The sequence below is a fragment of the Astyanax mexicanus genome, chromosome 2 (genome assembly GCF_023375975.1).
Source record: "Astyanax mexicanus isolate ESR-SI-001 chromosome 2, AstMex3_surface, whole genome shotgun sequence".
Taxonomy (NCBI): domain Eukaryota; kingdom Metazoa; phylum Chordata; class Actinopteri; order Characiformes; family Acestrorhamphidae; genus Astyanax; species Astyanax mexicanus.
The window spans coordinates 39,598,975-39,621,143 of NC_064409.1; the positions used below are offsets into that span (position 1 = coordinate 39,598,975).

At 35.9% G+C, this 22,169-nt stretch overlaps 2 protein-coding genes and 1 pseudogene across 16 annotated transcripts in view; 1 reads left to right on the forward strand and 2 right to left on the reverse strand.

The window, feature by feature from the left end:
* The window catches only part of LOC125799136 (deleted in malignant brain tumors 1 protein-like), a 1,283,434-nt pseudogene that overhangs the window by 528,565 nt on the left and 732,700 nt on the right, over positions 1-22,169 (forward strand).
* The window catches only part of LOC107197253 (scavenger receptor cysteine-rich type 1 protein M130), a 370,936-nt gene that overhangs the window by 102,747 nt on the left and 246,020 nt on the right, over positions 1-22,169 (reverse strand). The gene's annotated exons all lie outside the window — the stretch shown is intronic.
* Positions 3,182-22,169, reverse strand: part of LOC125799141 (scavenger receptor cysteine-rich type 1 protein M130-like) — a 259,014-nt gene continuing 240,026 nt past the window's right edge. The window contains exon 11 of the mRNA XM_049475180.1: positions 3,182-3,372. Coding sequence (XP_049331137.1) covers positions 3,254-3,372 — 119 coding nt within the window. The 3' untranslated portion in view covers positions 3,182-3,253. The remainder of the gene's footprint in view (positions 3,373-22,169) is intronic.

A 22,169-nucleotide genomic window follows, 5' to 3' on the forward strand; every position in this document is an offset into this window, starting at 1 on the left:
AAACTGATTTAAATGCAATTTTTAGTGGATCCTGGTCCTTTTCAAAGTGGATATTAAAGTCTCCAACAATTATGATCTTATCAGAAAGAAGAATTACTGCTGCTAGAAAGTCAGCAAATTCACTAATAAAATTTGAGTATGGTCCAGGAGGACGATACAGTGTTATAAGCAGAAACGAATGCTGCGTTTTGGAAGCAGGAGACGGGCCTGCTACAACCCCTGGCAAAAAGTATGGAAACACCAGTCTTGGATGAGCACTTCTTCAGACATTTTATTCTGTAAAACAAACTCTGATCAAAAACATGATACAAAAATAAGGTCATTCCAAAGTGCAACTTGTTGGCTTTCAGGAACACTCAAAGAAATGAAGAAAAAACATTGTGGAAGTCAGTGAATGTTACTTTTATTGACCAACCACAGGGAAAAAAATATGGAATCACTCAATTCTGAGGAAAAAAGTATGGAATCATGAAAAACAGATAAACAAAAGATGATTCAAAATACATCACTAGTATTTAGTTGCACCACCTTTGGCTTTTATAACGGCTTTCAGTCTCTGAGGCATGGACTTGATGAGTGACAAACAGTTTTCTGCATCAATTTGGTGCCAACTCTCTTTGATAGCAGTTGCCAGATCAGCTTTGCAGGTCGGAGCCTTCTTGTGGACCATTTTTTTTCAATTTCCACCACAGGTTTTCAATTGGGTTGAGATCTGGACTATTTGCAGGCCATGACATCAACTGAATGTGTCTTTCTCCAAGGAATGCCTTCACTGTTTTTGCCCTATGGCACGATGCATTGTCATCTTGGAAAATTATTTCATTATCTCCAAACATCTGTTCAATTGAAGGGATGAGAAAACTGTCCAAAATGTCAATGTAAACTTGTGCATTGATAGAAGAATTAACCACAGTCATCTCCCCAGTGCCTTTGCCTGACATGCAGCCCCATATCATCAAGGACTGTGGAAATTTGGTTGTTTTCTTCAGGCAGGCCTATTCATAAATCTCACTGGAACGGCACCAAACAAAAGTTCCAGCATCATCACCTTGTCCAATGCAGATTCTTGACTCATCACTGAAGATAACTTTCATACAGTCATCCACAGTCCATGATTGCCTCTCCTTAGCCCACTGCAGTCTTGTTCTTTTATGTTTAGGTGTCAATGATGGTTTTCTTTTAGCTTTCCTGTATTGAAATCCCATTTCCTTTAGGCGATTTCTTACGGTTCGGTCACATACATTGGCTCCATTTATGCTTCATCTGTTTAGTTGTACTTTTTCGGTTTTCAAGACAAATGGCCTTAAGTTGCTTGTCTTGACGCTTTGATGTCTTTCTTGGTCTACCAGTACGCTTGGCTTTAACAACCATTCCATGCTGTTTGTATTTAGTCCATATCTTGGATACAGCTGACTGTGAACAGCCCACATCTTTAGCAACCATGCGTGAAGAGTTACCTTCTTCAAGAAGTTTCACAATCCTCTCTTTTGTTTCAAGAGACATTTCTCTTGTTGGAGCCATGGTTCTTGCCACTCTAATTCGTCCAGCAGCCCTCCAAGGTGTCATGACTGCAGGTGTTTTTAACTGCAGACTAACGAGCAGATCTAATCTGAGGCAGGTGTCCATTTAGGGAAAGGAAATTGACTGGGTGTGTCCTTATTTTCTACCTTCAATTTGAGTGATTCCATACTTTTTTCCTCAGAATTGAGTGATTCCATATTTTTTTCCCTGTGGTTGGTCAATAAAAGTAACATTCACTGACTTCCACAATGTTTTTTCTTCATTTCTTTGAGTGTTCCTGAAAGCCAACAAGTTGTACTTTGGAATGACCTTATTTTTGTATCATGTTTTTGATCAGAGTTTGTTTTACAGAATGAAATGTCTGAAGGAGTGCTCATCCAAGACTGGTGATTCCATACTTTTTGCCAGGGGTTGTACTTTAAGACTAAGAACTTCAAACGACTTAGCATCCAATTGTGAGTTTTGAGATATACCTAACATTGAGTCATAGATTGTGGCAACACCACCGCCACGACCAGAGCTGCGTGGGTAACTGAAATAGCTAAAACCTGGGGGGGTAGACTCATTTAAAGCGATATATTCATCAGGTTTAATCCAGGTTTCACACAGACATAGTGCATTAAGGTGATTATCAGTAATAATATCATTAACAATAACTGATTTTGGTGCTAGCGATCTTATATTTAATAGCCCTAGTTTCATACGGACGCTGCTGGTACTCTGAGAGACGGATGCTGTCGTTTTAATTTTAATAAGATTATTAAAACAGATTTTCTGAGTTTTTCGGTTTCGAGCGACACGGGGGACAGACATAGTCTCAATCCTACAAGGTAAAAATGCACTTGTATCTGAAAAAGGCACATAATTAAAACTCACAGCCTTATGCACAGGAAAGTGGCAAGATAACTCATTAGAACAATGTATATTACTAAACTGCCCATTACTTAGACCACTAACCTGGCCGGTATGACTGGTTAGGGCCAGTCAGTCCCGGCGTAGCACCGCCTCAATGTTACCAGAGAGGACGGTGGATCCCAGGCGGCTGGGGTGAAGCCCGTCTCGGTGGAAGAGGGCTGGACGTTCCCGAAAACTCTCCCAGTTGTCCACGTAGCCAACTCCACTAGCAGAGCACCAGTCCCGCAGCCAGCAGTGGAGAGCGTAGAGGCGGCTGAACGGCTGGCTCCCGCGGCGGTAGGTGGGCATCGGACCAGAGATGAGGAGGCGGGCGCGGGTCAGTCTGCGAGCGGTGTCCAGAAGAGTGCGAAAGTGCTCCTTCAGGACCTCACTGCGCCGGGCGGACGTGTCGTTGGTACCCACATGCAGGATGACGGTGCCGGGGTCCCCGCGATGCCGAAGCACCGTAGGAAGCCGCCGGGCGACGTCCAGGACCCGAGCTCCTGGAAAACACGACACTGCAGCATTACTCTTAGCGTTAGACACCTTTAAATGCCTAACAATGGAATCTCCGACAATGAGGGTACTGCCCTTATCTGTTTTCCTCGGGGCTGGGGGAGATGAAGGAGACGACGGCGACGAGCTGAGGACCTCAAACCGGTTTGCGGAGGCAAAATCCGGCTGAGAAGGTAGGGGGGAAACCCGCTTTCCTCGGCCGCGCTGCCGCTCCCAGGCCCCTCCCGGAGCGGGGGTGAAGCAAACGACCGCCGGGGTCCGCCGCGCCGGCATCACCGGGTTGGAGACGGCCGCGAAGGCGGCGTCGCGGGATTCCTCCAGCCTAGTCCTCTGCCTGTGGAGCTCCGACTGCCTCTCGAGCAGGCGGTGGATCTGCTGATCCAGACGGACGAGCTCCTCGCTGAGTGTCAGGAGAGCACGATCCTCCGCACACGCCATTACCTCGAAGTAAGCACAAAACACACAAAAAAACGGCAAAAATCGATAAATAACACATAAATAATGGCTACCTCAGGGATTTTATAAGTTTAGGAAGGTTATAAGACGGTTAAAAGTTAATAAGTAGTAGAAAACGTAAACAAATAGCTAAAACAGAGAGGAGCTAAACAAACAGCAAGCAGGTACGCAGACCGGAAGTTGCGTCACTCACCGCGTCACTGGAGTTAAACTGGAAAAAAGCACTTTTCAATTTTTGACCCAAATCAGAAAAAAACGTAGACCCGCGGTATGTCATTTTGGTGAAAATTTTGACCATTCATGAAAACTTGTTTTTTTCATGAAAAATGACTCAAATGAGTGGGAAAATGCATGGGCATGGTAAATTGGACCAAATTTTGCTCAGAAATGTGAAAAAAGCACTTTTCAATTTTTGACCCAAATCAGAAAAAAACGTAGACCCGCAGTATGTCATTTTGGTGAAAATTTTGACCATTCATGAAACCTTGTTTTTTCCATGAAAAATGACTCAAATGAGTGGGAAAATGCATGGGCATGGTAAATTGGACCAAATTTTGCTCAGAAATGTGAAAAAAGCACTTTTAAATTTTTGACACAAATCAGAAAAAAAACGTAGACCCGCGGTATGTCATTTTGGCGAAAATTTTGACCATTCATGAAACCTTGTTTTTTCCATGAAAAATGACTCAAATGAGTGGGAAAATGCATGGGCATGGTAAATTGGACCAAATTTTGCTCAGAAATGTGAAAAAAGCACTTTTAAATTTTTGACACGAATCAGAAAAAAACGTAGACCCGCGGTATGTCATTTTGGCGAAAATTTTGACCATTCATGAAACCTTGTTTTTTCCATGAAAAATGACTCAAATGAGTGGAAAAATGCATGGGCATGGTAAATTGGACCAAATTTTGCTCAGAAATGTGAAAAAAGCACTTTTAAATTTTTGACAAAAATCAGAAAAAAACGTAGACCCGCGGTATGTCATTTTGGCGAGAATTTTGACCATTCATGAGAACATGTTTTTTTCCATGAAAAATGACTCAAATGAGTGGGAAAATGCATGGGTATGGTAAATTGGACCAAATTTTGCTCAGAAATGTGAAAAAAAGCACTTTTCAATTTTTTGACCCAAATCAGAAAAAGACCCGCGGTATGTCATTTTGGTGAAAATTTTGACCATTCATGAAAACTTGTTTTTTTCATGAAAAATGACTCAAATGAGTGGGAAAATGCATGGGCATGGTAAATTGGACCAAATTTTGCTCAGAAATGTGAAAAAAGCACTTTTAAATTTTTGACACAAATCAGAAAAAAACGTAGACCCGCGGTATGTCATTTTGGTGAACATTTTGACCATTCATGAAACCTTGTTTTTTCCATGAAAAATGACTCAAATGAGTGGAAAAATGCATGGGCATGGTAAATTGAACCAAATTTTGCTCAGAAATGTGATAAAAGCACTTTTAAATTTTTGACACAAATCAGAAAAAAACATAGACCCGCGGTATGTCATTTTGGTGAAAATTTTGACCATTCATGAAAACTTGTTTTTTCCATGAAAAATGACTCAAATGAGTGGGAAAATGCATGGGCATGGTAAATTGGACCAAATTTTGCTCAGAAATGTGAAAAAAGCACTTTTAAATTTTTGACACAAATCAGAAAAAAACGTAGACCCGCGGTATGTCATTTTGGTGAAAATTTTGACCGTTCATGAAACCTTGTTTTTTCCATGAAAAATTACTCAAATGAGTGGGAAAATGCATGGGCATGGTAAATTGGACCAAATTTTGCTCAGAAATGTGAAAAAAGCACTTTTAAATTTTTGAACCAAATCAGAAAAAAACGTAGACCCGCGGTATGTCATTTTGGTGAAAATTTTGACCATTCATGAAACATTGTTTTTTCCATGAAAAATGACTTAAACGAGTGGGAAAATGCACGGGCATGGTAAATTGGGACAAATTTTGCTCAGAAATGTGAAAAAAAGCACTTTTCAATTTTTGACCCAAATCAGAAAAAAACGTAGACCCGCGGTATGTCATTTTGGTGAAAATTTTGACCATTCATGAAACCTTGTTTTTTCCATGAAAAATGACTCAAATGAGAGGGAAAATGCATGGGCATGGTAAATTGGACCAAATTTTGCTCAGAAATGTGAAAAAAGCACTTTTAAATTTTTGACACAAATCAGAAAAAAACGTAGACCCGCGGTATGTCATTTTGGCGAAAATTTTGACCATTCATGAAACCTTGTTTTTTCCATGAAAAATGACTCAAATGAGTGGGAAAATGCATGGGCATGGTAAATTGGACCAAATTTTGCTCAGAAATGTGAAAAAAGCACTTTTAAATTTTTGACACAAATCAGAAAAAAATGTAGACCCGCGGTATGTCATTTTGGCGAAAATTTTGACCATTCATGAAACCTTGTTTTTTCCATGAAAAATGACTCAAATGAGTGGAAAAATGCATGGGCATGGTAAATTGGACCAAATTTTGCTCAGAAATGTGAAAAAAGCACTTTTAAATTTTTGACAAAAATCAGAAAAAAACGTAGACCCGCGGTATGTCATTTTGGCGAGAATTTTGACCATTCATGAAAACATGTTTTTTTTCCATGAAAAATGACTCAAATGAGTGGGAAAATGCATGGGTATGGTAAATTGGACCAAATTTTGCTCAGAAATGTGAAAAAAACACTTTCCAATTTTTGACCCAAATCAGAAAAAAACGTAGACCCGCGGTATGTCATTTTGGTGAAAATTTTGACCATTCATGATAACTTGTTTTTTTCATGAAAAATGACTCAAATGAGTGGGAAAATGCATGGGCATGGTAAATTGGAACAAATTTTGCTCAGAAATGTGACAAAAAGCACTTTTCAATTTTTGACCCAAATCAGAAAAACTTGTAGACCCGCGGTATGTCATTTTGGTGAAAATTTTGACCATTCATGAAACCTTGTTTTTTTTCCATGAAAAATAACTCAAATGAGTGGGGAAATGCATGGGCATGGTAAATTGGACCAAATTTTGCTCAGAAATGTGAAAAAAGCACTTTTAAATTTTTGACACAAATCAGAAAAAAACGTAGACCCGCGGAATGTCATTTTGGTGAAAATTTTGACCATTCATGAAAACTTGTTTTTTCCATGAAAAATTACTCAAATGAGTGGGAAAATGCATGGGCATGGTAAATTGGACCAAATTTTGCTCAGAAATGTGAAAAAAGCACTTTTAAATTTTTGACACAAATCAGAAAAAAACGTAGACCCGCGGTATGTCATTTTGTTGAAAATTTTGACCATTCATGAAACCTTGTTTTTTCCATGAAAAATGACTCAAATGAGTGGGAAAATGCATGGGCATGGTAAATTGGACCAAATTTTGCTCAGAAATGTGAAAAAAGCATTTTTAAATTTTTGACACAAATCAGAAAAAAACTTAGACCCGCGGTATGTCATTTTGGCGAAAATTTTGACCATTCATGAAACCTTGTTTTTTCCATGAAAAATGACTCAAATGAGTGGGAAAATGCATGGGCATGGTAAATTGGACCAAATTTTGCTCAGAAATGTGAAAAAAGCACTTTTAAATTTTTGACACAAATCAGAAAAAAACGTAGACCCGCGGTATGTCATTTTGGCGAAAATTTTGACCATTCATGAAACCTTGTTTTTTCCATGAAAAATGACTCAAATGAGTGGAAAAATGCATGTGCATGGTAAATTGGACCAAATTTTGCTCAGAAATGTGAAAAAAGCACTTTTAAATTTTTGACAAAAATCAGAAAAAAACGTAGACCCGCGGTATGTCATTTTGGCGAGAATTTTGACCATTCATGAACACATGTTTTTTTTCCATGAAAAATGACTCAAATGAGTGGGAAAATGCATGGGTATGGCAAATTGGACCAAATTTTGCTCAGAAATGTGAAAAAAACACTTTCCAATTTTTGACCCAAATCAGAAAAAAACGTAGACCCGCGGTATGTCATTTTGGTGAATATTTTGACCATTCATGAAACCTTGTTTTTTCCATGAAAAATGACTCAAATGAGTGGGGAAATGCATGGGCATGGTAAATTGGGACAAATTTTGCTCAGAAATGTGTCAAAAGGCACTTTTCAATTTTTGATCCAAAATAAGAAAAAAACGTAGACCCGCGGTATGTCATTTTGGCAAAAATTTTGACCATTCATGATAACTTGTTTTTTTCATGAAAAATGACTCAAATGAGTGGGAAAATGCATGGGCATGGTAAATTGGAACAAATTTTGCTCAGAAATGTGACAAAAAGCACTTTTCAATTTTTGACCCAAATCAGAAAAACTTGTAGACCCGCGGTATGTCATTTTGGTGAAAATTTTGACCATTCATGAAACCTTGTTTTTTCCATGAAAAATAACTCAAATGAGTGGGGAAATGCATGGGCATGGTAAATTGGACCAAATTTTGCTCAGAAATGTGAAAAAAGCACTTTTAAATTTTTGACACAAATCAGAAAAAAACGTAGACCCGCGGAATGTCATTTTGGCGAAAATTTTGACCATTCATGAAACCTTGTTTTTTCCATGAAAAATGACTCAAAAGAGTGGGAAAATACATGGGCATGGTAAATTGGACCAAATTTTGCTCAGAAATGTGAAAAAAAGCACTTTTCAATTTTTTGACCCAAATCAGAAAAAGACCCGCGGTATGTCATTTTGGTGAAAATTTTGACCATTCATGAAAACTTGTTTTTTCCATGAAAAATTACTCAAATGAGTGGGAAAATGCATGGGCATGGTAAATTGGACCAAATTTTGCTCAGAAATGTGAAAAAAGCACTTTTAAATTTTTGACACAAATCAGAAAAAAACGTAGACCCGCGGTATGTCATTTTGTTGAAAATTTTGACCATTCATGAAACCTTGTTTTTTCCATGAAAAATGACTCAAATGAGTGGGAAAATGCATGGGCATGGTAAATTGGACCAAATTTTGCTCAGAAATGTGAAAAAAGCATTTTTAAATTTTTGACACAAATCAGAAAAAAACTTAGACCCGCGGTATGTCATTTTGGTGAAAATTTTGACCATTCATGAAACCTTGTTTTTTCCATGAAAAATAACTCAAATGAGTGGGGAAATGCATGGGCATGGTAAATTGGACCAAATTTTGCTCAGAAATGTGAAAAAAGCACTTTTAAATTTTTGACACAAATCAGAAAAAAACGTAGACCCGCGGAATGTCATTTTGGCGAAAATTTTGACCATTCATGAAACCTTGTTTTTTCCATGAAAAATGACTCAAATGAGTGGGGAAATGCATGGGCATGGTAAATTGGGACAAATTTTGCCCAGAAATGTGTCAAAAGGCACTTTTCAAATTTTGATCCAAATCAGAAAAAAATGTAGACCCGCGGTATGTCATTTTGGCAAAAATTTTGACCATTCATGATAACTTGTTTTTTTCATGAAAAATGACTCAAATGAGTGGGAAAATGCATGGGCATGGTAAATTGGACCAAATTTTGCTCAGAAATGTGAAAAAAGCACTTTTAAATTTTTGACACAAATCAGAAAAAAACGTAGACCCCGCGGTATGTCATTTTGGTGAAAATTTTGACCATTCATGAAACCTTGTTTTTTCCATGAAAAATGACTCAAATGAGTGGAAAAATGCATGGGCATGGTAAATTGAACCAAATTTTGCTCAGAAATGTGATAAAAGCACTTTTAAATTTTTGACACAAATCAGAAAAAAACATAGACCCGCGGTATGTCATTTTGGTGAAAATTTTGACCATTCATGAAAACTTGTTTTTTCCATGAAAAATGACTCAAATGAGTGGGAAAATGCATGGGCATGGTAAATTGGACCAAATTTTGCTCAGAAATGTGAAAAAAGCACTTTTAAATTTTTGACACAAATCAGAAAAAAACGTAGACCCGCGGTATGTCATTTTGGTGAAAATTTTGACCGTTCATGAAACCTTGTTTTTTCCATGAAAAATTACTCAAATGAGTGGGAAAATGCATGGGCATGGTAAATTGGACCAAATTTTGCTCAGAAATGTGAAAAAAGCACTTTTAAATTTTTGACACAAATCAGAAAAAAACGTAGACCCGCGGTATGTCATTTTGGTGAAAATTTTGACCATTCATGAAAACTTGTTTTTTCCATGAAAAATGACTCAAATGAGTGGGAAAATGCATGGGCATGGTAAATTGGGACAAATTTTGCTCAGAAATGTGACAAAAAGCACTTTTCAATTTTTGACCCAAATCAGAAAAAAACGTAGACCCGCGGTATGTCATTTTGGTGAAAATTTTGACCATTCATGAAACCTTGTTTTTTCCATGAAAAATGACTCAAATGAGTGGGAAAATGCATGGGCATGGTAAATTGGGACAAATTTTGCTCAGAAATGTGTCAAAAGGCACCTTTCAATTTTTGAACCAAATCAGAAAAAAACGTAGACCCGCGGTATGTCATTTTGGTGAAAATTTTGACCATTCATGAAACCTTGTTTTTTCCATGAAAAATGACTCAAATGAGTGGGAAAATGCATGGGCATGGTAAATTGGACCAAATTTTGCTCAGAAATGTGAAAAAAGCACTTTTAAATTTTTGACACAAATCAGAAAAAAACGTAGACCCGCGGTATGTCATTTTGGCGAAAATTTTGACCATTCATGAAACCTTGTTTTTTCCATGAAAAATGACTCAAATGAGTGGGAAAATGCATGGGCATGGTAAATTGGACCAAATTTTGCTCAGAAATGTGAAAAAAGCACTTTTAAATTTTTGACACAAATCAGAAAAAAACGTAGACCCGCGGTATGTCATTTTGGCGAAAATTTTGACCATTCATGAAACCTTGTTTTTTCCATGAAAAATGACTCAAATGAGTGGGAAAATGCATGGGCATGGTAAATTGGACCAAATTTTGCTCAGAAATGTGAAAAAAGCACTTTTAAATTTTTGACCCAAATCAGAAAAAAACGTAGACCCGCGGTATGTCATTTTGGCGAGAATTTTGACCATTCATGAAAACATGTTTTTTTCCATGAAAAATGACTCAAATGAGTGGGAAAATGCATGGGTATGGTAAATTGGACCAAATTTTGCTCAGGAATGTGAAAAAAGCACTTTCCAATTTTTGACCCAAATCAGAAAAAAACGTAGACCCGCGGTATGTCATTTTGGTGAATATTTTGACCATTCATGAAACCTTGTTTTTTCCATGAAAAATGACTCAAATGAGTGGGGAAATGCATGGGCATGGTAAATTGGGACAAATTTTGCTCAGAAATGTGTCAAAAGGCACTTTTCAATTTTTGATCCAAAATAAGAAAAAAACGTAGACCCGCGGTATGTCATTTTGGCAAAAATTTTGACCATTCATGATAACTTGTTTTTTTCATGAAAAATGACTCAAATGAGTGGGAAAATGCATGGGCATGGTAAATTGGAACAAATTTTGCTCAGAAATGTGACAAAAAGCACTTTTCAATTTTTGACCCAAATCAGAAAAACTTGTAGACCCGCGGTATGTCATTTTGGTGAAAATTTTGACCATTCATGAAACCTTGTTTTTTCCATGAAAAATAACTCAAATGAGTGGGGAAATGCATGGGCATGGTAAATTGGACCAAATTTTGCTCAGAAATGTGAAAAAAGCACTTTTCAATTTTTGACCCAAATCAGAAAAACTTGTAGACCCGCGGTATGTCATTTTGGCGAAAATTTTGACCATTCATGAAACCTTGTTTTTTCCATGAAAAATGACTCAAAAGAGTGGGAAAATGCATGGGCATGGTAAATTGGACCAAATTTTGCTCAGAAATGTGAAAAAAAGCACTTTTCAATTTTTTGACCCAAATCAGAAAAAGACCCGCGGTATGTCATTTTGGTGAAAATTTTGACCATTCATGAAAGCTTGTTTTTTCAATGAAAAATGACTCAAATGAGTGGGAAAATGCATGGGCATGGTAAATTGGAGCAAAGTTTGCTCAGAAATGTGAAAAAAAGCACTTTTCAATTTTTTGACCCAAATCAGAAAAAAACGTAGACCCGCGGTATGTCATTTTGGTGAAAATTTTGACCATTCATGAAACCTTGTTTTTTCCATGAAAAATGACTCAAATGAGTGGGAAAATGCATGGGCATGGTAAATTGGACCAAATTTTGCTCAGAAATGTGAAAAAAGCTCTTTTAAATTTTTGACACAAATCAGAAAAAAACGTAGACCCGCGGTATGTCATTTTGGCGAAAATTTTGACCATTCATGAAAACTTGTTTTTTTCATGAAAAATGACGCAAATGAGTGGGAAAATGCATGGGCATGGTAAATTGGACCAAATTTTGCTCAGAAATGTGAAAAAAGCACTTTTAAATTTTTGACACAAATCAGAAAAAAACGTAGACCCGCGGTATGTCATTTTGGCGAAAATTTTGACCATTCATGAAACCTTGTTTCTTCCATGAAAAATGACTCAAATGAGTGGAAAAATGCATGGGCATGGTAAATTGGACCAAATTTTGCTCAGAAATGTGAAAAAAGCACTTTTAAATTTTTGACAAAAATCAGAAAAAAACGTAGACCCCGCGGTATGTCATTTTGGCGAGAATTTTGACCATTCATGAAAACATGTTTTTTTTCCATGAAAAATGACTCAAATGAGTGGGAAAATGCATGGGTATGGTAAATTGGACCAAATTTTGCTCAGAAATGTGAAAAAAACACTTTCCAATTTTTGACCCAAATCAGAAAAAAACGTAGACCCGCGGTATGTCATTTTGGTGAATATTTTTAACCATTCATGAAACCTTGTTTTTTCCATGAAAAATGACTCAAATGAGTGGGGAAATGCATGGGCATGGTAAATTGGGACAAATTTTGCTCAGAAATGTGTCAAAAGGCACTTTTCAATTTTTGATCCAAAATAAGAAAAAAACGTAGACCCGCGGTATGTCATTTTGGCAAAAATTTTGACCATTCATGATAACTTGTTTTTTTCATGAAAAATGACTCAAATGAGTGGGAAAATGCATGGGCATGGTAAATTGGAACAAATTTTGCTCAGAAATGTGACAAAAAGCACTTTTCAATTTTTGACCCAAATCAGAAAAACTTGTAGACCCGCGGTATGTCATTTTGGTGAAAATTTTGACCATTCATGAAACCTTGTTTTTTCCATGAAAAATAACTCAAAAGAGTGGGAAAATGCATGGGCATGGTAAATTGGACCAAATTTTGCTCAGAAATGTGAAAAAAAGCACTTTTCAATTTTTTGACCCAAATCAGAAAAAGACCTGCGGTATGTCATTTTGGCGAAAATTTTGACCATTCATGAAAACTTGTTTTTTTCATGAAAAATGACGCAAATGAGTGGGAAAATGCATGGGCATGGTAAATTGGACCAAATTTTGCTCAGAAATGTGAAAAAAGCACTTTTAAATTTTTGACACAAATCAGAAAAAAACGTAGACCCGCGGTATGTCATTTTGGCGAAAATTTTGACCATTCATGAAACCTTGTTTCTTCCATGAAAAATGACTCAAATGAGTGGAAAAATGCATGGGCATGGTAAATTGGACCAAATTTTGCTCAGAAATGTGAAAAAAGCACTTTTAAATTTTTGACAAAAATCAGAAAAAAACGTAGACCCGCGGTATGTCATTTTGGCGAGAATTTTGACCATTCATGAAAACATGTTTTTTTTCCATGAAAAATGACTCAAATGAGTGGGAAAATGCATGGGTATGGTAAATTGGACCAAATTTTCTCAGAAATGTGAAAAAAAACACTTTCCAATTTTTGACCCAAATCAGAAAAAAACGTAGACCCGCGGTATGTCATTTTGGTGAATATTTTGACCATTCATGAAACCTTGTTTTTTCCATGAAAAATGACTCAAATGAGTGGGGAAATGCATGGGCATTGTAAATTGGGACAAATTTTGCTCAGAAATGTGTCAAAAGGCACTTTTCAATTTTTGATCCAAAATAAGAAAAAAACGTAGACCCGCGGTATGTCATTTTGGCAAAAATTTTGACCATTCATGATAACTTGTTTTTTTCATGAAAAATGACTCAAAAGAGTGGGAAAATGCATGGGCATGGTAAATTGGACCAAATTTTGCTCAGAAATGTGAAAAAAAGCACTTTTCAATTTTTTGACCCAAATCAGAAAAAGACCCGCGGTATGTCATTTTGGTGAAAATTTTGACCATTCATGAAAACTTGTTTTTTCCATGAAAAATTACTCAAATGAGTGGGAAAATGCATGGGCATGGTAAATTGGACCAAATTTTGCTCAGAAATGTGAAAAAAGCACTTTTAAATTTTTGACACAAATCAGAAAAAAACGTAGACCCGCGGTATGTCATTTTGTTGAAAATTTTGACCATTCATGAAACCTTGTTTTTTCCATGAAAAATGACTCAAATGAGTGGGAAAATGCATGGGCATGGTAAATTGGACCAAATTTTGCTCAGAAATGTGAAAAAAGCATTTTTAAATTTTTGACACAAATCAGAAAAAAACTTAGACCCGCGGTATGTCATTTTGGCGAAAATTTTGACCATTCATGAAACCTTGTTTTTTCCATGAAAAATGACTCAAATGAGTGGGGAAATGCATGGGCATGGTAAATTGGGACAAATTTTGCTCAGAAATGTGTCAAAAGGCACTTTTCAATTTTTGATCCAAAATAAGAAAAAAACGTAGACCCGCGGTATGTCATTTTGGCAAAAATTTTGACCATTCATGATAACTTGTTTTTTTCATGAAAAATGACTCAAATGAGTGGGAAAATGCATGGGCATGGTAAATTGGAACAAATTTTGCTCAGAAATGTGACAAAAAGCACTTTTCAATTTTTGACCCAAATCAGAAAAACTTGTAGACCCGCGGTATGTCATTTTGGTGAAAATTTTGACCATTCATGAAACCTTGTTTTTTCCATGAAAAATAACTCAAATGAGTGGGGAAATGCATGGGCATGGTAAATTGGACCAAATTTTGCTCAGAAATGTGAAAAAAGCACTTTTAAATTTTTGACACAAATCAGAAAAAAACGTAGACCCGCGGAATGTCATTTTGGCGAAAATTTTGACCATTCATGAAACCTTGTTTTTTCCATGAAAAATGACTCAAAAGAGTGGGAAAATACATGGGCATGGTAAATTGGACCAAATTTTGCTCAGAAATGTGAAAAAAAGCACTTTTCAATTTTTTGACCCAAATCAGAAAAAGACCCGCGGTATGTCATTTTGGTGAAAATTTTGACCATTCATGAAAGCTTGTTTTTTCAATGAAAAATGACTCAAATGAGTGGGAAAATGCATGGGCATGGTAAATTGGAGCAAAGTTTGCTCAGAAATGTGAAAAAAAGCACTTTTCAATTTTTTGACCCAAATCAGAAAAAAACGTAGACCCGCGGTATGTCATTTTGGTGAAAATTTTGACCATTCATGAAACCTTGTTTTTTCCATGAAAAATAACTCAAATGAGTGGGGAAATGCATGGGCATGGTAAATTGGACCAAATTTTGCTCAGAAATGTGAAAAAAGCACTTTTAAATTTTTGACACAAATCAGAAAAAAACGTAGACCCGCGGAATGTCATTTTGGCGAAAATTTTGACCATTCATGAAACCTTGTTTTTTCCATGAAAAATGACTCAAAAGAGTGGGAAAATGCATGGGCATGGTAAATTGGACCAAATTTTGCTCAGAAATGTGAAAAAAAGCACTTTTCAATTTTTTGACCCAAATCAGAAAAAGACCCGCGGTATGTCATTTTGGTGAAAATTTTGACCATTCATGAAAACTTGTTTTTTCCATGAAAAATAACTCAAATGAGTGGGGAAATGCATGGGCATGGTAAATTGGACCAAATTTTGCTCAGAAATGTGAAAAAAGCACTTTTCAATTTTTGACCCAAATCAGAAAAACTTGTAGACCCGCGGTATGTCATTTTGGTGAAAATTTTGACCATTCATGAAAGCTTGTTTTTTCAATGAAAAATGACTCAAATGAGTGGGAAAATGCATGGGCATGGTAAATTGGAGCAAAGTTTGCTCAGAAATGTGAAAAAAAGCACTTTTCAATTTTTTGACCCAAATCAGAAAAAAACGTAGACCCGCGGTATGTCATTTTGGTGAAAATTTTGACCATTCATGAAACCTTGTTTTTTCCATGAAAAATGACTCAAATGAGTGGGAAAATGCATGGGCATGGTAAATTGGACCAAATTTTGCTCAGAAATGTGAAAAAAGCTCTTTTAAATTTTTGACACAAATCAGAAAAAAACGTAGACCCGCGGTATGTCATTTTGGCGAAAATTTTGACCATTCATGAAAACTTGTTTTTTTCATGAAAAATGACGCAAATGAGTGGGAAAATGCATGGGCATGGTAAATTGGACCAAATTTTGCTCAGAAATGTGAAAAAAGCACTTTTAAATTTTTGACACAAATCAGAAAAAAACGTAGACCCGCGGTATGTCATTTTGGCGAAAATTTTGACCATTCATGAAACCTTGTTTCTTCCATGAAAAATGACTCAAATGAGTGGAAAAATGCATGGGCATGGTAAATTGGACCAAATTTTGCTCAGAAATGTGAAAAAAGCACTTTTAAATTTTTGACAAAAATCAGAAAAAAACGTAGACCCCGCGGTATGTCATTTTGGCGAGAATTTTGACCATTCATGAAAACATGTTTTTTTTCCATGAAAAATGACTCAAATGAGTGGGAAAATGCATGGGTATGGTAAATTGGACCAAATTTTGCTCAGAAATGTGAAAAAAACACTTTCCAATTTTTGACACAAATCAGAAAAAAACGTAGACCCGCGGAATGTCATTTTGGCGAAAATTTTGACCATTCATGAAACCTTGTTTTTTCCATGAAAAATGACTCAAAAGAGTGGGAAAATACATGGGCATGGTAAATTGGACCAAATTTTGCTCAGAAATGTGAAAAAAAGCACTTTTCAATTTTTTGACCCAAATCAGAAAAAGACCCGCGGTATGTCATTTTGGTGAAAATTTTGACCATTCATGAAACCTTGTTTTTTCCATGAAAAATGACTCAAATGAGTGGGAAAATGCATGGGCATGGTAAATTGGACCAAATTTTGCTCAGAAATGTGAAAAAAGCATTTTTAAATTTTTTGACACAAATCAGAAAAAAACTTAGACCCGCGGTATGTCATTTTGGTGAAAATTTTGACCATTCATGAAACCTTGTTTTTTCCATGAAAAATAACTCAAATGAGTGGGGAAATGCATGGGCATGGTAAATTGGACCAAATTTTGCTCAGAAATGTGAAAAAAGCACTTTTAAATTTTTGACACAAATCAGAAAAAAACGTAGACCCGCGGAATGTCATTTTGGCGAAAATTTTGACCATTCATGAAACCTTGTTTTTTCCATGAAAAATGACTCAAAAGAGTGGGAAAATACATGGGCATGGTAAATTGGACCAAATTTTGCTCAGAAATGTGAAAAAAAGCACTTTTCAATTTTTTGACCCAAATCAGAAAAAGACCCGCGGTATGTCATTTTGGTGAAAATTTTGACCATTCATGAAACCTTGTTTTTTCCATGAAAAATGACTCAAATGAGTGGGAAAATGCATGGGCATGGTAAATTGGACCAAATTTTGCTCAGAAATGTGAAAAAAGCATTTTTAAATTTTTTGACACAAATCAGAAAAAAACTTAGACGCGGTATGTCATTTTGGTGAAAATTTTGACCATTCATGAAACCTTGTTTTTTCCATGAAAAATAACTCAAATGAGTGGGGAAATGCATGGGCATGGTAAATTGGACCAAATTTTGCTCAGAAATGTGAAAAAAGCACTTTTAAATTTTTGACACAAATCAGAAAAAAACGTAGACCCGCGGAATGTCATTTTGGCGAAAATTTTGACCATTCATGAAACCTTGTTTTTTCCATGAAAAATGACTCAAAAGAGTGGGAAAATGCATGGGCATGGTAAATTGGACCAAATTTTGCTCAGAAATGTGAAAAAAAGCACTTTTCAATTTTTTGACCCAAATCAGAAAAAGACCCGCGGTATGTCATTTTGGTGAAAATTTTGACCATTCATGAAAACTTGTTTTTTCCATGAAAAATTACTCAAATGAGTGGGAAAATGCATGGGCATGGTAAATTGGACCAAATTTTGCTCAGAAATGTGAAAAAAGCACTTTTAAATTTTTGACCCAAATCAGAAAAAAAACGTACACCCGCGGTATGTCATTTTGGCGAAAATTTTGACCATTCATGAAACCTTGTTTTTTCCATGAAAAATGACTCAAATGAGTGGGAAAATGCATGGGCATGGTAAATTGGACCAAATTTTGCTCAGAAATGTGAAAAAAGCACTTTTAAATTTTTGACACAAATCAGAAAAAAACGTAGACCCGCGGTATGTCATTTTGGTGAAAATTTTGACCATTCATGAAACCTTGTTTTTTCCATGAAAAATGACTCAAATGAGTGGAAAAATGCATGGGCATGGTAAATTGAACCAAATTTTGCTCAGAAATGTGAAAAAAGCACTTTCCAATTTTTGACCCAAATCAGAAAAAAACGTAGACCCGCGGTATGTCATTTTGGTGAATATTTTGACCATTCATGAAACCTTGATTTTTCCATGAAAAATGACTCAAATGAGTGGGGAAATGCATGGGCATGGTAAATTGGGACAAATTTTGCTCAGAAATGTGTCAAAAGGCACTTTTCAAATTTTGATCCAAATCAGAAAAAAATGTAGACCCGCGGTATGTCATTTTGGCAAAAATTTTGACCATTCATGATAACTTGCTTTTTTCATGAAAAATGACTCAAATGAGTGGGAAAATGCATGGGCATGGTAAATTGGACCAAATTTTGCTCAGAAATGTGAAAAAAGCACTTTTAAATTTTTGACACAAATCAGAAAAAAACGTAGACCCCGCGGTATGTCATTTTGGTGAAAATTTTGACCATTCATGAAACCTTGTTTTTTCCATGAAAAATGACTCAAATGAGTGGAAAAATGCATGGGCATGGTAAATTGAACCAAATTTTGCTCAGAAATGTGATAAAAGCACTTTTAAATTTTTGACACAAATCAGAAAAAAACATAGACCCGCGGTATGTCATTTTGGTGAAAATTTTGACCATTCATGAAAACTTGTTTTTTCCATGAAAAATGACTCAAATGAGTGGGAAAATGCATGGGCATGGTAAATTGGACCAAATTTTGCTCAGAAATGTGAAAAAAGCACTTTTAAATTTTTGACACAAATCAGAAAAAAACGTAGACCCGCGGTATGTCATTTTGGTGAAAATTTTGACCGTTCATGAAACCTTGTTTTTTCCATGAAAAATTACTCAAATGAGTGGGAAAATGCATGGGCATGGTAAATTGGACCAAATTTTGCTCAGAAATGTGAAAAAAGCACTTTTAAATTTTTGACACAAATCAGAAAAAACGTAGACCCGCGGTATGTCATTTTGGTGAAAATTTTGACCATTCATGAAAACTTGTTTTTTCCATGAAAAATGACTCAAATGAGTGGGAAAATGCATGGGCATGGTAAATTGGGACAAATTTTGCTCAGAAATGTGACAAAAAGCACTTTTCAATTTTTGACCCAAATCAGAAAAAAACGTAGACCCACGGTATGTCATTTTGTTGAAAATTTTGACCATTCATGAAACCTTGTTTTTTCCATGAAAAATGACTCAAATGAGTGGGAAAATGCATGGGCATGGTAAATTGGGACAAATTTTGCTCAGAAATGTGTCAAAAGGCACCTTTCAATTTTTGAACCAAATCAGAAAAAAACGTAGACCCACGGTATGTCATTTTGGTGAAAATTTTGACCATTCATGAAACATTGTTTTTTCCATGAAAAATGACTTAAACGAGTGGGAAAATGCACGGGCATGGTAAATTGGGACAAATTTTGCTCAGAAATGTGAAAAAAAGCACTTTTCAATTTTTGACCCAAATCAGAAAAAAACGTAGACCCGCGGTATGTCATTTTGGTGAAAATTTTGACCATTCATGAAACCTTGTTTTTTCCATGAAAAATGACTCAAATGAGTGGGAAAATGCATGGGCATGGTAAATTGGACCAAATTTTGCTCAGAAATGTGAAAAAAGCACTTTTAAATTTTTGACACAAATCAGAAAAAAACGTAGACCCGCGGTATGTCATTTTGGCGAAAATTTTGACCATTCATGAAACCTTGTTTTTTCCATGAAAAATGACTCAAATGAGTGGGAAAATGCATGGGCATGGTAAATTGGACCAAATTTTGCTCAGAAATGTGAAAAAAGCACTTTTAAATTTTTGACCCAAATCAGAAAAAAACGTAGACCCGCGGTATGTCATTTTGGCGAGAATTTTGACCATTCATGAAAACATGTTTTTTTCCATGAAAAATGACTCAAATGAGTGGGAAAATGCATGGGTATGGTAAATTGGGACAAATTTTGCTCAGAAATGTGTCAAAAGGCACTTTTCAATTTTTGATCCAAAATAAGAAAAAAACGTAGACCCGCGGTATGTCATTTTGGCAAAAATTTTGACCATTCATGATAACTTGTTTTTTTCATGAAAAATGACTCAAATGAGTGGGAAAATGCATGGGCATGGTAAATTGGAACAAATTTTGCTCAGAAATGTGACAAAAAGCACTTTTCAATTTTTGACCCAAATCAGAAAAACTTGTAGACCCGCAGTATGTCATTTTGGTGAAAATTTTGACCATTCATGAAACCTTGTTTTTTCCATGAAAAATGACTCAAATGAGTGGGAAAATGCATGGGCATGGTAAATTGGAACAAATTTTGCTCAGAAATGTGACAAAAAGCACTTTTCAATTTTTGACCCAAATCAGAAAAAAACGTAGACCCACGGTATGTCATTTTGTTGAAAATTTTGACCATTCATGAAACCTTGTTTTTTCCATGAAAAATGACTCAAATTAGTGGGAAAATGCATGGGCATGGTAAATTGGGACAAATTTTGCTCAGAAATGTGTCAAAAGGCACCTTTCAATTTTTGAACCAAATCAGAAAAAAACGTAGACCCGCGGTATGTCATTTTGGTGAAAATTTTGACCATTCATGAAACATTGTTTTTTCCATGAAAAATGACTTAAACGAGTGGGAAAATGCACGGGCATGGTAAATTGGGACAAATTTTGCTCAGAAATGTGAAAAAAAGCACTTTTCAATTTTTGACCCAAATCAGAAAAAAACGTAGACCCGCGGTATGTCATTTTGGTGAAAATTTTGACCATTCATGAAACCTTGTTTTTTCCATGAAAAATGACTCAAATTAGTGGGAAAATGCATGGGCATGGTAAATTGGGACAAATTTTGCTCAGAAATGTGTCAAAAGGCACCTTTCAATTTTTGACCCAAATCAGAAAAAAACGTAGACCCGCGGTATGTCATTTTGGTGAAAATTTTGACCATTCATGAAACCTTGTTTTTTCCATGAAAAATGACTCAAATTAGTGGGAAAATGCATGGGCATGGTAAATTGGGACAAATTTTGCTCAGAAATGTGTCAAAAGGCACCTTTCAATTTTTGAACCAAATCAGAAAAAAACGTAGACCCGCGGTATGTCATTTTGGTGAAAATTTTGACCATTCATGAAACATTGTTTTTTCCATGAAAAATGACTTAAACGAGTGGGAAAATGCACGGGCATGGTAAATTGGGACAAATTTTGCTCAGAAATGTGAAAAAAAGCACTTTTCAATTTTTGACCCAAATCAGAAAAAAACGTAGACCCGCGGTATGTCATTTTGGTGAAAATTTTGACCATTCATGAAACCTTGTTTTTTCCATGAAAAATGACTCAAATGAGTGGGAAAATGCATGGGCATGGTAAATTGGACCAAATTTTGCTCAGAAATGTGAAAAAAGCACTTTTAAATTTTTGACACAAATCAGAAAAAAACGTAGACCCGCGGTATGTCATTTTGGCGAAAATTTTGACCATTCATGAAACCTTGTTTTTTCCATGAAAAATGACTCAAATGAGTGGGAAAATGCATGGGCATGGTAAATTGGACCAAATTTTGCTCAGAAATGTGAAAAAAGCACTTTTAAATTTTTGACCCAAATCAGAAAAAAACGTAGACCCGCGGTATGTCATTTTGGCGAGAATTTTGACCATTCATGAAAACATGTTTTTTTCCATGAAAAATGACTCAAATGAGTGGGAAAATGCATGGGTATGGTAAATTGGACCAAATTTTGCTCAGGAATGTGAAAAAAGCACTTTCCAATTTTTGACCCAAATCAGAAAAAAACGTAGACCCGCGGTATGTCATTTTGGTGAATATTTTGACCATTCATGAAACCTTGTTTTTTCCATGAAAAATGACTCAAATGAGTGGGGAAATGCATGGGCATGGTAAATTGGGACAAATTTTGCTCAGAAATGTGTCAAAAGGCACTTTTCAATTTTTGATCCAAATCAGAAAAACTTGTAGACCCGCGGTATGTCATTTTGGTGAAAATTTTGACCATTCATGAAACCTTGTTTTTTCCATGAAAAATAACTCAAATGAGTGGGGAAATGCATGGGCATGGTAAATTGGACCAAATTTTGCTCAGAAATGTGAAAAAAGCACTTTTAAATTTTTGACACAAATCAGAAAAAAACGTAGACCCGCGGTATGTCATTTTGGCGAAAATTTTGACCATTCATGAAACCTTGTTTTTTCCATGAAAAATGACTCAAAAGAGTGGGAAAATGCAT